The 12,665-nt window shown below is 49.1% G+C and overlaps 1 protein-coding gene across 1 annotated transcript; it reads left to right on the top strand.

Moving 5' to 3' along the window:
- PXMP4 (peroxisomal membrane protein 4) lies at positions 1-8,136 on the top strand. The gene is made up of 4 exons (XM_068912778.1): positions 1-272; positions 725-787; positions 1,413-1,611; positions 2,710-8,136. Exons 1-4 carry the CDS (start codon positions 157-159, stop codon positions 2,971-2,973), a joined length of 642 nt encoding a protein of 213 aa, XP_068768879.1. The 5' UTR covers positions 1-156; the 3' UTR covers positions 2,974-8,136.
- Positions 8,137-12,665: the final 4,529 nt, after the last annotated feature.

Raw genomic sequence — 12,665 nt, 5'->3', positions numbered from 1 at the left:
GCTTGATGGACGGCTGAGACAGCCAATGAGCCAAACCACCCCCCCCCGCCGCGCCCTTGCGGAACCGCGTGGGCCGGCCCCGCTCCCTGCACGGACGCCGCTCTGCCCCGGACCGTGGCGCGGTGCCTCCCCTAAAGGCGTCCCCGCGGCGCTGCCATGGCCGGTGGCGGGGCTCCGCTCCGGGCTCTGCTCGTCACCGTTAACGCCCTGCTGCAGCAGCGCCGCTACCGCGCCGCGCTCGCCGTCCTCAAGGGCTTCCGCAACGGGGCCGTGTGAGTGCGGCGGGGCGCCGGGTAGGGGCGGGCTCGGGTCCCGGGCCGCTGGGGCGGGGGGCGCCGCCGCTCTCCTCCCCCTCCTCCCCGGCAGGGCCTGCTGCCCGTCGCCGGGGGCTGAGGAGCCCTCGGGGCCTTGGAGCGGGCGCGTCTGGCCTCTTTTCTCCTTCCGTAGATAGGCCAAAACTGTTTTCGCAGCGGTTTGGAGGAGGTGTTTCCTTTTCTCTCCCCGGCGTGTGGGCTTTCAACCTTCCTTAGGGGCCTTTTGGGCCATGTGTTCTCTTAAGCCTGTGGCACAGTGTTCTTCTGATTAGATGTTCAGCTGCCACAGGGCTGACTTAAAAGGGTGGTGGAGCTGCTTAAGTAGCATCGTTCTGCTGCTAATAGACAGAAACACAATCATTTGGTAACAAAACATAACAAAACTGTGAAACGTTTGATCATTTTTGCAGATATGGAGCAAAAATTCGTGCGCCGCATGCCCTGGTGATGACTTTTCTATTCAAGAATGGAAGGTATGGACCCTGGTTCTTTATTTCTGTGGTGCTGTTAAGAACGTTTTCATTCATTTTGTGATGCTTTCATGTTTCCAAAGGGCCCAGGTTTAAGAGGCAGAAAGATGTGTGTGCCATGTTTACATCCTCTTGTTCTGATAACTAAGCAGGTTAACTCATAAGTGCGCTTGTGTGTGTGCACAAACACGCACATATTCCCATGGGTTGGCCATGTGTACAGCGGTTGATGAGAACCTGTGGGCACATGAGAAATTAGTAGATACAAGCAGCAGCACTTCTCTTTGATTTGAAATAAGGGAAGCCAAGCTATACCAGTGCACGTTTCTGGCTTTCCCTGTTTATGGTAGAGGTTTGCACACCGGCAGGAAAAAAAAAAGCTGCTTGACTGTTCATAGTTTAAACAAAAACACAGTTCAAACAAGCTGTTGGATGAATTCTGATGAGTGACCTAGAGATGAAGTGAATTCCCCTCCTCCACAAAGCAGAAAATAGGTCTCTCTCCCCTAGAGAGCATCAGTCTGAATGGACAGGCCAGAGGATGGCAAAGAGGGGTGTAATGTCCAGGCTGAGCGACTGCAGGGATACTGTCTTTTTGCGCTCCTAACTGTCTCTTTCTTTTGTTCAGTTTAAGAGAGAAATTGAAATCGATTGCTCAGGCCACGTACACTCATTCCCGGAACTTGGCGTTTTTTGTGTTCACCTACAAGGGACTGATGGCGTTGCAGTCCCGACTACAGGGGAAAAAAATTCCGTTTCATTCTTTCTTTGCAGCCTGCATTGGAGGTTGGCTAGTGTTTGGTGAGAACAACCCCATCAATAGCCAGGTAAATGTTTTTGTTGAAAACTTGTTTTACAGAAAAAACCCAACAGATGGGAGGTTATATGCCAGGCAGCGGTTAGTATAGCTAGGCACGTTTCTGGTGGTTCTTACTGCATAGCACTACTCTTCTACCACGTTTCTCTGTGTATATGCACACGTTTTATTACCGCCTGCTCTACATTCAAGACCTAGAGGTAGTTGTGCGCCTCAGTGAACACTGCATGCAGTTTGAGAGCTGAAAGCCCTTGTTTACCCACAGGCTTGCACGTGGGTAGGAATATGGGTGCCCGATCCAAAGCCGTCAGGTTACCGCACCTATCTGCTGAGTTCTGTTAACTGACTTTGTGCATGCTCTGAGTCTTGGGAGCCAGAACACATTAGCTTAAACTTTGTTGTGAGTGTAGAGCACAATGCATTACCAAGCTATCCTTGGCTGCTGTCAGTCTTTTGACTGAAACTTATAGCTCTGCGTGTGGTGGTGGGAGACTAACTAAATTGGTTAAACTGGCAAAAACTGCTTGGAGGAGGTTTACTTTAAAGCTGGTTGATCCCAGATTTAGTTTGGGTCGATAAAACACACAGACCCAGGTTAATCAAAAACAATCAATATTGTATTAATTTCTGCAGTCCCCTGCAAGAGCACTCTTCTAGTCCGGTTTTAAGATGTGTCCAGGCTACTGAGTCTGTATCTGCTTGGCAGGCCAACAGGGTTGCTCCCTGGCTATGATAGCAGCACCACCATCTGAGGTAGTGTTAACCAAGCAGAAATTCAAGTTGTGCAACGGATTTGCAGCTGCAAGGATCTATTGCATCAGGTGTAACTTGTTACTCACTAAATTAGAGCACCAGTAGGGAAGCAGGGCTTTAAGGATATAGGGAACACAAACATCCCCTCCAGTTTTAAGGACTGTTTGTTGTGTTAGCTTACAGTCTGTTTCCCCAACTGGTTGTTAAGGTGGGTAAATTGTGAAGGTGGGTAAACTGGTTGGTTAAGTTGGGTAATTGTTCCTCCGTCTGACTTACTGTGTCTAAATCACTTCACTTGATGAGATTTACTGGCTGTGTTATTTGCCTAATATTCTCTGGGTTTTTCTTCACGCAGATTATTATGTACCTGCTGTCTCGTATCCTGTTTGGCTTGTCCCGGTTGGCGGTGGAAAAGGGCTATGTCCCACAGCCAAAGCAGGATCCTTTCCCGCTTGTTGCTGCTCTAATATGGGGGACAGTTCTCTGGCTCTTTGAATATCACCGGCAAACTCTGCAACCTTCTCTGCAGTCCTCCATGACTTACCTGTATGATGATAGTAACGAATGGCATGACATTTCTGACTTTCTCCTTTATAACAAAAGGAGTACAAGCAAGTAGTTGGTTCGTTGTGAAACACCTTTGAATGGGATGGTACATTGCAAGAGCTAAGGAAAAAGGTTATTCTGGTGCTCTTTTCTGATGGAACTTTTTAAATTAATCTCTATCGAGCAGAGTTGCCTCTTGGGTCTTGGCCAAAATGTTCTGATTAGTCTGATCTCCTGTTGGCTCTGTTTAGAGCAAGCAAACATCCCACAGAAACTTGTTGCAGTGCCTCAGTGGGAGTAAAACGCTTTAGGAAACTTCAGTTAAAATAAGTCCTTTTTCTTTTTCCTTTTTTTTTTTTTTTTTAAGGCCCTATTTTTTCCCTTACGGCTACATATTTTTTTAAGAAACTAAATATAAATAAAAACTTGACAGTAAGCAGGGAAAATTATTTCTCTAATCATCTTAAAAAGTTTTAGGAATTGTCTTAATGCTCGTGATGTGGAAGCATTTTTCAGTGCTACTCTGCTCACTGAAATAGGAACATGGGAGTGGGGCGCCTGCTCAGTTCTGAAAGCAGAGACACAATTTCTTGATTTCTGAGAAATACCAGAAATCCAGCCTAAATGACTACAAGGACAGGTATGTGCTCCTTAAGAGAGCTTCTGCAGTTTTCCCTCAGGTGGACAAGAAGACGTTTGAGTGTAAAACTATTAAGATTCTTTGGTACAGGCCTGGTAAATCAGACTTGGAAGGACTGTTTTTGCTCAGTTTCTCTCATGTACTTGGAGTGAATCTGTCCCTCTACAGAGTGTACTAATTTATATCCTGTAATTTATAGAACTTATTGTTTTTAAAAGCTGCTTGAACTAAATGCCAAAAATAAACGGATAAGCAACTTCAACTCCGTAGAAAACACTGAGGTGCGTTGCGTGCTCTCAAATATCACACTGGATGCTTTCTATGTAGCAAAGATCTGCAGTTTTAATTAGCACTTCTATTGTGGTGGAAGATAAGCATATCATTTTGTCTTAGGTCCAGCATCTTCCCTCCACAGCCATGGCACTTATTAGCTGCAGTCAGACTTGAATGTACCCACGGCTTGTTCAGGTTCCTTGCTGGGCCAGGTTGAGGCCATGGGTGAATATACCAGTGGGTATTGCTCTTAAAAACATGCTGTTGAGTCCCAGGAGCAGTGCAGCATACGCTAGGTTTAAACAGAAGATTTGCTAGGTAGCTGAGAAAGAGATTTTTCCATTTCATCAGAACAAGTACTGTTTTAGTAATAATAAAATCAAACTGTTAATGCTATTAAGCACTTAAACTGCTATATGACACTATACCATTCACTTGATGGTGCACGTTAAAATAATTCCTGAGATACTGTTTTTACATGGTGATATCACAAGAGATTCGTTAAGCTCTCTGTGCTAACCATTTCCCCTTTGTCGCAGTCAGGAATGTTTTGCTTGCTTCTCTTACACCTGTAGTTGTTTAAACAAAATTTTATCTCTCTCTGCACCCATCTGCTTTTCCATCCTGACCTGACCTTGCCGTTCTATAACCCTGCTGATTCTATTCTTCGCGATCTTTCTGCAGTCTCTTATTTACGCTCCAGGCTCTAGCCATTTGTCCTATTTAATGACAGGACTAAAATAGTACATCTGGTATTTAAATTCAGGCAGCTTTTGAGGAGAAAAGACTTTCAATTTCTTATTAAGTAATTGTTTCTTGTCCTGTTGCTACTATTATGCATTTGTGAGTGCTACTTTGCTCTTTATTTTTCACTCTGTACTAGCAAGAAGGGGAGTATAATGTTCCACTTCCAATAGCCTGCCTGGTGTTGTGATGCTCAGGATCCAGTCCCATCCTGAGCGGTTCAGGTTGAGTAGGAATAGAGTCTTACAGCTCTTTAACTGAATCTGACATTGGAGAGAACTACATCCATTGTGAAAGTTTACAGTTTAGAGATGGAAGCTTCTTTGTGCTCATTCCATAGACAAGATACTGCTTTGACCCAGTAACTGTCTATGGTACCTTTAATTTATCTTTGATTTTACCCTGTAGTCTGTACTGAATACTTCAATGGGAGCAGAGATCAGTGTTTCATCTGATAGCTTTGCCAGAGTCTGTTGAAGCTAGGAATTGTTTTTGTGTCTTTGAGGATCAATTTATCTACACCAAAGTAAATCTTTAAAGATTTAAGTATGGAAAAATTACTCAAGGTACAGGTGTGTTCTGATTTCTTTAAAAACATTGTGTCTTTATTTGCACCACTGGTGGATATCTGAAGCAATGTGTTTTGGCGGGGGAGTGCTGCACTTCTTATGTCAGAAGCCTTAATATTGTTTCAAATGAATGTTAACAACTGCTAACACTGCTGAATTCCTAGAAGCTGCGATGGGATTTCAGAAAGCCCAGACTCTGACAGGTATGGCTTAATTGGGACTGTCTTCCTGCAATTATAAGACTTATAAATCCTTAACCACGTGTACTTATTGCAGCAAAACATGACGACTACGTGAACTGTGTGTCTATCAGAAATTTCTAACTTTTTGAATTTATACGTGACTTTCCTTTCTTGGAGAAAGGCTTGTGATTCTCTTAAAAGTGAACTGATTTTCTTTTGCTAGGAATTATATTGACTTTGCAACCATATGGCTGCTTGTAAAGCATTTCTCTTACTCTGTCAAGTACTAGTGACCTGCCTCATCCTTTTTATGCTGCCGCAGTATCTTTCACATCTCTAGACTATAAAAATAAGCCAGTAGCAGGGTTCTAGCATCAGCCTGGCGACAGCGGCCATCAGTCTTCCTTGGTTCCTTTTTCTCTTGGGAATCTGTCGCCAACCTCACTTTCAAAGTAAGTTGTCCCTGAGACTCGAACCATCTGTACTTCTGATCCAGGAACCAGCTGCTGTCCCTGGAAAACAAACTGGAGCTCATCACAGGAGCAAGTTCTGTAGGGCAGTAGCCATTAGCCGTGCTTTTGCAGACGGTTTGTTTTCCCGCTGTGTGCGGGCAGGACGTTAGGCTGCAAGTCACTTCTTTCCCCAGGGAAGTAATTGGAGCTTTTCTTTAACGGCATTAGTACACATTGCTGTTTCTATGACCAGATAGCTGGGGTTGAACCCCTTATGCTACCGATGTGTCTGAACAATGCCAGTGTGTAGTAAGGAAGTGAACTAGAAGTAATTTGTCTGAGTCAGACTTTTGGATACATAAGTTAACACTCCTTACCCTCCCCCAATGCATTGTGTGAGGAATTGAGTCCCCCATTTGTGTTCCTTTTTTATTAGCATTAAAACCAAAAGAAATAAAGAGACAGTTGGGAAACCACCTGCAAATCGGCCAAATGCTTAAGAATCACAAAAGAACACTTTTTTTTTCCCCCCCATCCCCAGCTCTGATCTATTTTAATTTTTTAAGATGAACATGTTTTTGCTTGTCTGCATCGACTCAACTCTATCTTGCTATTACTTCCCAGGCACCTCGCTCTGTGAGATGCTGAGGGCCTCTTAAGAGGAACATAGTAGTTCAGTGCTTAGCTCAGTTTGTGGAGGGAAAAAATGGGATTTCTGGATGAAACTGGAGTGTTCATTTTGCAATGATTTTCCTCCTTCAGATTTTGTCTCTTCTACGGAGGCAATTTTAAAGCTTAATGAGTCAAACTGATCAAAAGGTTTCACCAAGGCTTGAAGAATAGACTGACTATACTGAGCTATTAATCATTTATTTTATGAGGGAATAAGGCAAGCTCAGGGTTATTTACTGACGCTGCATGCTGTCCCAGCATACCCGCTGTGCTTGACTTCTCTTTGGAAGACAGCTCTTATATTAGTGCTATTCTTTAGAATCACTGGAGAACGATCTCCAGGAAAACTATGCCATTTAATAAAGGTGGCAGTTCAGTGGGTGCATGATATTTGATTTAGCTAAGGTTGTGTGTGCTGTATCTGATCCTTCAACAGTCAGCTACGGGGAGGGGTACTTCTGAAAGGAAAACCCGGGCTTGTCCAGTTAGTGCTGTGGAGAAGTGTTTGCAGATGTTGCAGCTGTAACTTGTGAACCTCTGTTCAGAGGATGACAGCGTGCTTTATCCTAGCCGCTGCCCATATATGTGGGTAATGCCTGCCTCTGTTTGGGGCTAGATCCTCTGCCACAGTTAGATCAGGCTAGAGAGGCTTGAGAAGAATTATATCAGTGCTGCAAGACTTCCCTTGCTCTGGTAGAGTAGTTTGGGCTCTGTTTTAAACTGAGCTGAGTGTGGGTGAGAAATGCGGGAGCAGTCTCTGGCTGCTGAAGCAGACCAGAACTGGGTGTCCATAGGGATCCCCCTCTGACGGCAGAGGATCATCCCCCCCGTGCACTCGGCCAAAGCTCAGCAGCCGGCTCGGAGCCTTTGCGGGTGGTTGGTGCTAGTGGAGTAACCAACAACCAGTGCAGATACTCTTGCCCAGAAGAAGCTGCTGTGATTCAAACTCACTTTCACTGCGTCAGCATAAATATGACCTTTGGATAATATCTTGAGCGGCACACTGTTTCCTAATTGCCAGGTCCTGTTTGTCCTCCTGGATCGTGCTAACCTGAGCAGAATGTATTTGGTTTTCTAATGCTGGTTTTGAAATACAGCAGATAAGGAGGAAAGGGGAAAAAAAAAAAAAAAAAAAGGCATAATGCTATCCAGCATAATGCCTGTGTGCCGCTGTTAATGTTTTAGGGGGGTTAATCTTGAGTTTTCAACCTGTGTGTTCACACCAGATTGCTGGGGGAGGTAACCTTTTTCTGTGCTCCGCCTCTGTCTTGTTTCCTTATGAGACTTATGAGACGTGGAGGGAGAAAAGTAAATTAAGTGCTCGTTAAAGCAAGTATCGTTACCTCGGCTTTTGGTCTTAGTGTATATACTTTTTGTTCATAATTGTGTAATGCAGGTTCTGATTTTGCGGGCAACATAGAATACAGTGAAGAACATAAACTCAGGTAGCTTGTTATGCTGATCAGACTGCTTGTAGGAACGTTTTGGTTTTAAAAACAAAGGGAGCGGCGAAAAGCGCAGAAGAGCGGGCAGTCTGTTGCTGAAATAGCTCTGTCCGCTATGAATCAGCTTCTTCTGTGGTCTGTGTAGTACATCAATCCAGTGCAAGTTTCCTGCCAACCTCATTTGGAGATTATTTCTGTATAATCAGTCTTTGGATAATATTGTGCTTTCTGTAATAAAAAACAAATTTTTTGGTCCTAATTTTTTACTGTCATCATTAAGCTAAAATGTTGAAGCTAATGTTTAATTATTGCATGTTACTAGTACTGTAGGTAGACAAGTAATGCACAAATTGTATTTTTTGGCATCAGTTGTGTCCTCATGTTACCAGCTGGGGACAATAGGCAGTGCTGATTTGACCACAGCATCAGATTTAGCTGTCTGAACTAACACTGGCTAACTAGGATAAGGATCCTAGCTGCAAAGGCAAATTGTGGTCGCTGTCATCTTTTTGTAGCAAAATCTTCCTGCGTACTAGCTGTTTGGATTGCTCAGTGTTACCATATCCTCAGACCGAGTGAGTCAAATTGGGGCTCGTCTGGGCAATTCGTAACATGTACAAACTGGACACATTTACACAGCGTAAACAGGAAAGAACAGGTCCACAAGAAGACAAGTGACTAGATCTTATATTGCAGTTAGAATAGCTAATCTAGCTTTTTGTGGTACTCCTCAGATGACATGGTTACAGGGCAAACTATTCCTTGGTGTCCGGGTAGTCTGGCAGGAACGCAGGCAGCAGGTTGCGAAGAGTCAGGCCTTTTACTGAACGGTTTAACCCTGCCAGTGGAAGGCTGCAGGAGCCCCTGAGTTGGTGACTGCCCTGCTAGTGTGTGGAGTCCGGGCTACAATGAACATGCCCGCTCCTTGCCCAGCTTGCGGCAACGTGATCTGCCAGAGTAGGGCACAGCTACGAGATGCTGGACACCAGCTTGAACTTGTCTCTCCCATTAGCTAGACAAAATAAGCATGCATATAAATGATGTCGATGCCTCTTCCGAGTGAAGAGGTACGAAGAAAGCCTGCTGTTAACAGCTGTGGTAACGGAGATAAAGCAGGCCCTGGGTGCAGGACGCCCAATGGCACTCTGGCAGCAGAAAGGGAGGTCCTGATCTGGAGCAGAAGGTACGCCCCAAGATAGGAGTGCTGAGGAGCTTCCAGACAAGACCTCCTGCTGCTTAGCTGCTGTAATGCTGCAGTGTCTAGTCCAGGCCCGCATGAAGGCAAGTTGTTAACGCCTCCAAACTGATTTCAGTCCTGTCTTGAGATGTTTCCCGCTCTCCTGAACTCCCCCAACGCCCCAAGCGTCATATTGTATCTGATCCTTTCTTCCCCGCGTGAAGCTCTAACGAGCGAGTTACAATCTTTCCTATGACACTGCGCCTGCCATTTGGATGCCTAGTGCCACTGTGAGCCTGTTGGGAAGTGAACTTGGACTGGGTGAAGTTACGGAGTCCAGCCCCGTGTCTAGATAAAAATTAAAAGCACGGAGGGAACCACTGAGGAAAAGAGGTTACTTCCAGCTGTACTCCTTGATGACTCCCAGTCTATTCAACCCACACATCACTGAGCAAGGAGGGAAATACTTCAGTCCTTGCTCCTCTTCAGGCCGGTTTTATTCCTTAAGTCAAAGAGCCTTGTCAAATGGAGTGGCTTTAGTGACTTACAGGGGAAGCGGGCGTTTTTGTTGCTCTGCTCTGCAGAGACTGGCAGAGGAACGTCTTCCTTGGGCGTGAAGGGCAGAGCAGGGGGCAGAGGCGCCTTGATGCCCCCCTCTCACTGTTCCTGAAAGAATCTGCAGATCCGTGTTGAGTTTTTATTACTGGATGACTCCTGAGAGAAGGAAAGGAGATGGTACAATTCGCCGTCTGAATTTGTTGTGCCCAGCATCCAAGAGAGTATCTGATCCGATGTTTCGGGAGGGAAACTCAATGTTGTGTTCTGTAAAAAGAAATGCAAGGAAAGGGGCAGTTCCTAACTTTTGGGCAGCAGGATTTGAGAGCAGACAGCTAGAACTGGTGATGTTTTCCTTATACCGCAAATAAGCTTCAGCTATTGCAGTCACGCTACCAGAAAACCAGGTCGGTTCCATTAGAGAAAGGGCTGCCGCGCAGGCGATGGAGGCAGAGAGCGCGTAAGGTCAGTACGTAACGGCAGCAGCGGGACCAGGACGCGGGGCTGGGGGCTTTCCCCGGCCGCCTGTCCCCTCAGCGGGTCGTCTGTGATCTGGAACGAGCTGTCGTGCTGGCTCCTCGTCGTCTGAAACAAAAGACGGGGACGCGCGCGTTAGCAGGACGCCCGGCTGAGGACGGGGCGCCTCCTTGCACGCGGCTGCAGCAGTTCCCGTGTGACAGCCCAGCACGAGCCGTATGGCAAACTCCTGACAGCAGGGCCAAGCTTCAGCTGATGAGGACAATAAACATGCTTCTAGGACGTCCGTGTGCTATGGCTAATGGAGGTCTTTGCTCTGACCTCAATCAGAAGTGAAGCTGCTTTTTTTTTTTCTTTTTCTTTTTTCAGTTACAAATGCAACACACACATGAGAGCTCTGGGGACAGATGTAGTAAGGCTGGTTTAACTGGGGCCTGAAAAGGCGTGAGGCCAGGCAGTTGTGATCCCAGACACGGGGACTCCTCGAGCTGGTCTGTACTGAGGTTCCTGGCGAACGTGCTCCATCTGAAGCACTGAAATGAGGATGAAGCCTCCCCCCGCCCCCTTATTCTTGCTCAGTGCTTGGACTTGATGCAAAACCCAGGCCCCAGGATGTCACCCATCGTTTCTGCGGGTTGAAAGGGACCAAGCAGCCCCGCGGGTCTCCCCGTCTCTCAACCCAAAGCACCGAGACGGCTGTGCAACGGATCTGGCGTGCAGCGAGACTCAGAGCCCTGCACCGTTAGGGGCTCTGAATGACAAAGCCTTTATTAAACTTGAAGCCTGTTCCAGGGAGAAAAGGCCAGGCCGGGGCTCAGAGCCAGAGATCTGCTCCCCTGGGAAAAATCTGAACTGTTGACGGCAGCGCGGGGAGCCCAAGTGTCTGCTGCCTGGCTGCAAAGCGGGGACTGCCGCGTTGCTGGCCTTTGAGGGGTGCGGAGAGAAGGACCTTTGGGACTGGGACCTGACTGCGGTACAAACCCTCTTGAGGTCGGAGGCAGACGGGACTATTCCACTTGCGGTGCTTCAGAGGCAGGCAAAAAAACCCACCCTAACTCGGTGCCTGCTGTGGGATAAACGTGGTCAGGATGCAAAGGGCACGAATAGCCTGCCTGCTCCCCTCGGAGGCTGGCAGGGGCCGCGGGGTCCCGGAGCCGTGCCCCGCCAGGCCGCCAGCCTGGGGAGCGGAGCAGACGTGCGGGCTGCCTGCCGTCCCCTCCGTGGCAGGGGGGGAGCCGCAGCTGGACGGCAGATGCGGATCTTCTGGTTTCTCTCTTACGGATGCAGGACAAGTCCCTCGTTCCTCGTTCTCGCGTGGCCGTTAGCTGCGGCTCCGCTTTGGCCTTCGTTTGCCTTTGCGACGCGCGCTTTGGGCACCGCCAGCGGCAGGCGTCCCTGACGGTTTGCGCGTCCGTCCCTCCAGCGCGGCTATAAGGTCGCGAAAGGGCCGGGCGGGCCGCCGGCTGAAGGGATGCCGCCGGCGGGCCCCGCGGAGGCCGCAACGAGCCGCCTGTCCCCGCGGTCAAGCGGCTCCGCTCGCTCCCCAGCAAGCTGCTGCGTCAACCGCAAGTAAAACTTTGCGCTTGCCCCGCGCGTTCCTGAGCTGCCCGCTGGCGGGCTGCCTGCCTGCGAGCGCGGCAGCTCTCGTGAGCGGGGCCGGAGCAGCTGGTGCCGCAGCTGCGGCCGCCACGGTGCCGTCGGACGCCAGCGGCGCCTTGCCCGGCCTCCCCGGGCAAGGGCAGAGCGCTGCCAACCGTGTACCCCAGCCCGCATACAGGCGAGAGGTTTTTTTCCCCCCAGATGAAGGAAAGAGTTAACCGCGTGCATCCCTCTCATCTCAGCGCTGCTTACGCTCCGCTCTAACGATAACGTTTCGGGCGGGAGCCGCCGCTGAGGGCTCCAGACGTGGATGCTTTAACATCTGTACAGGACGTGGCAAGCGTTCGTTAGCTATTTTCGTTTCCCTGGAGGTAGGGCAGCGTTTCTCTTTGCTGCTGGCGAAGGACGGGGTGCGGAGCGGTGGCACGGCTCGGCGAGGTTGCACGACTCGTGCAACGCGTATAATTAAGGCTAGAAGTTAGGTAGCCCAAGAAGTCGGTAGCCTGGGCCTCCGCGCCGGCTGTCCCGCTTGGGAATTACGGCCGCGGCCAAAGTACCCAGCGTAAAATCCTTTAAAGCGTGGAAGCTGCTAAGCCCGCGCGCAGCGCTGCGTGCCGGGCTCTGCTCTGCGCCCAGCGGCAGAGGCGCTGCCGCACGGCTGAGACGGTCTCCCGCGTCCCACGCGGGGCGCGGGAGAGGTGCTGGGGCCGCAAGGAGGGCGCTGCCGCGGGGGGCACGACGGGGGGCCTGGCGAGCTGGAGCCTGCGCCAGGCTCGGGGACTGCCAGGCGCACCGGGCCGCGGGGGTCTCCAGCCGGGGGTCCCGGCGAGCAGCTCCGGGAGCGGGCGCCAGCCCTCCCGCGCTCGCCGTACGACACCTCCCGCTGCTGCGCTGCTCCCTCGGAGGGTCCGTTCGCGGCAGCGCTTTATTAGCGTTGGCTCGTTCTCCGGAAACGTAGCCACAAAGCACTGCTGCGTGCC

This window comes from Struthio camelus, chromosome 18 (genome assembly GCF_040807025.1).
Source record: "Struthio camelus isolate bStrCam1 chromosome 18, bStrCam1.hap1, whole genome shotgun sequence".
Taxonomy (NCBI): domain Eukaryota; kingdom Metazoa; phylum Chordata; class Aves; order Struthioniformes; family Struthionidae; genus Struthio; species Struthio camelus.
The sequence above is the reverse complement of the archived record's forward strand: the minus strand, read 5'-3'. Positions and strand labels throughout refer to the sequence as shown.

What these genes read in the sequence shown, in the direction of transcription:
- PXMP4 (XM_068912778.1), top strand. Translation starts at nt 157, where the DNA reads ATGGCCGGTGGCGGGGCTCCGCTCCGGGCTCTGCTCGTCACCGTTAAC. An exon ending in TTTCTATTCAAGAATGGAAG is followed by an intron (nt 788 to 1,412) that starts GTATGGACCCTG and finishes TCTTTTGTTCAG; the next exon opens with TTTAAGAGAGAAATTGAAAT. An exon ending in ACAACCCCATCAATAGCCAG is followed by an intron (nt 1,612 to 2,709) that starts GTAAATGTTTTT and finishes TTCTTCACGCAG; the next exon opens with ATTATTATGTACCTGCTGTC.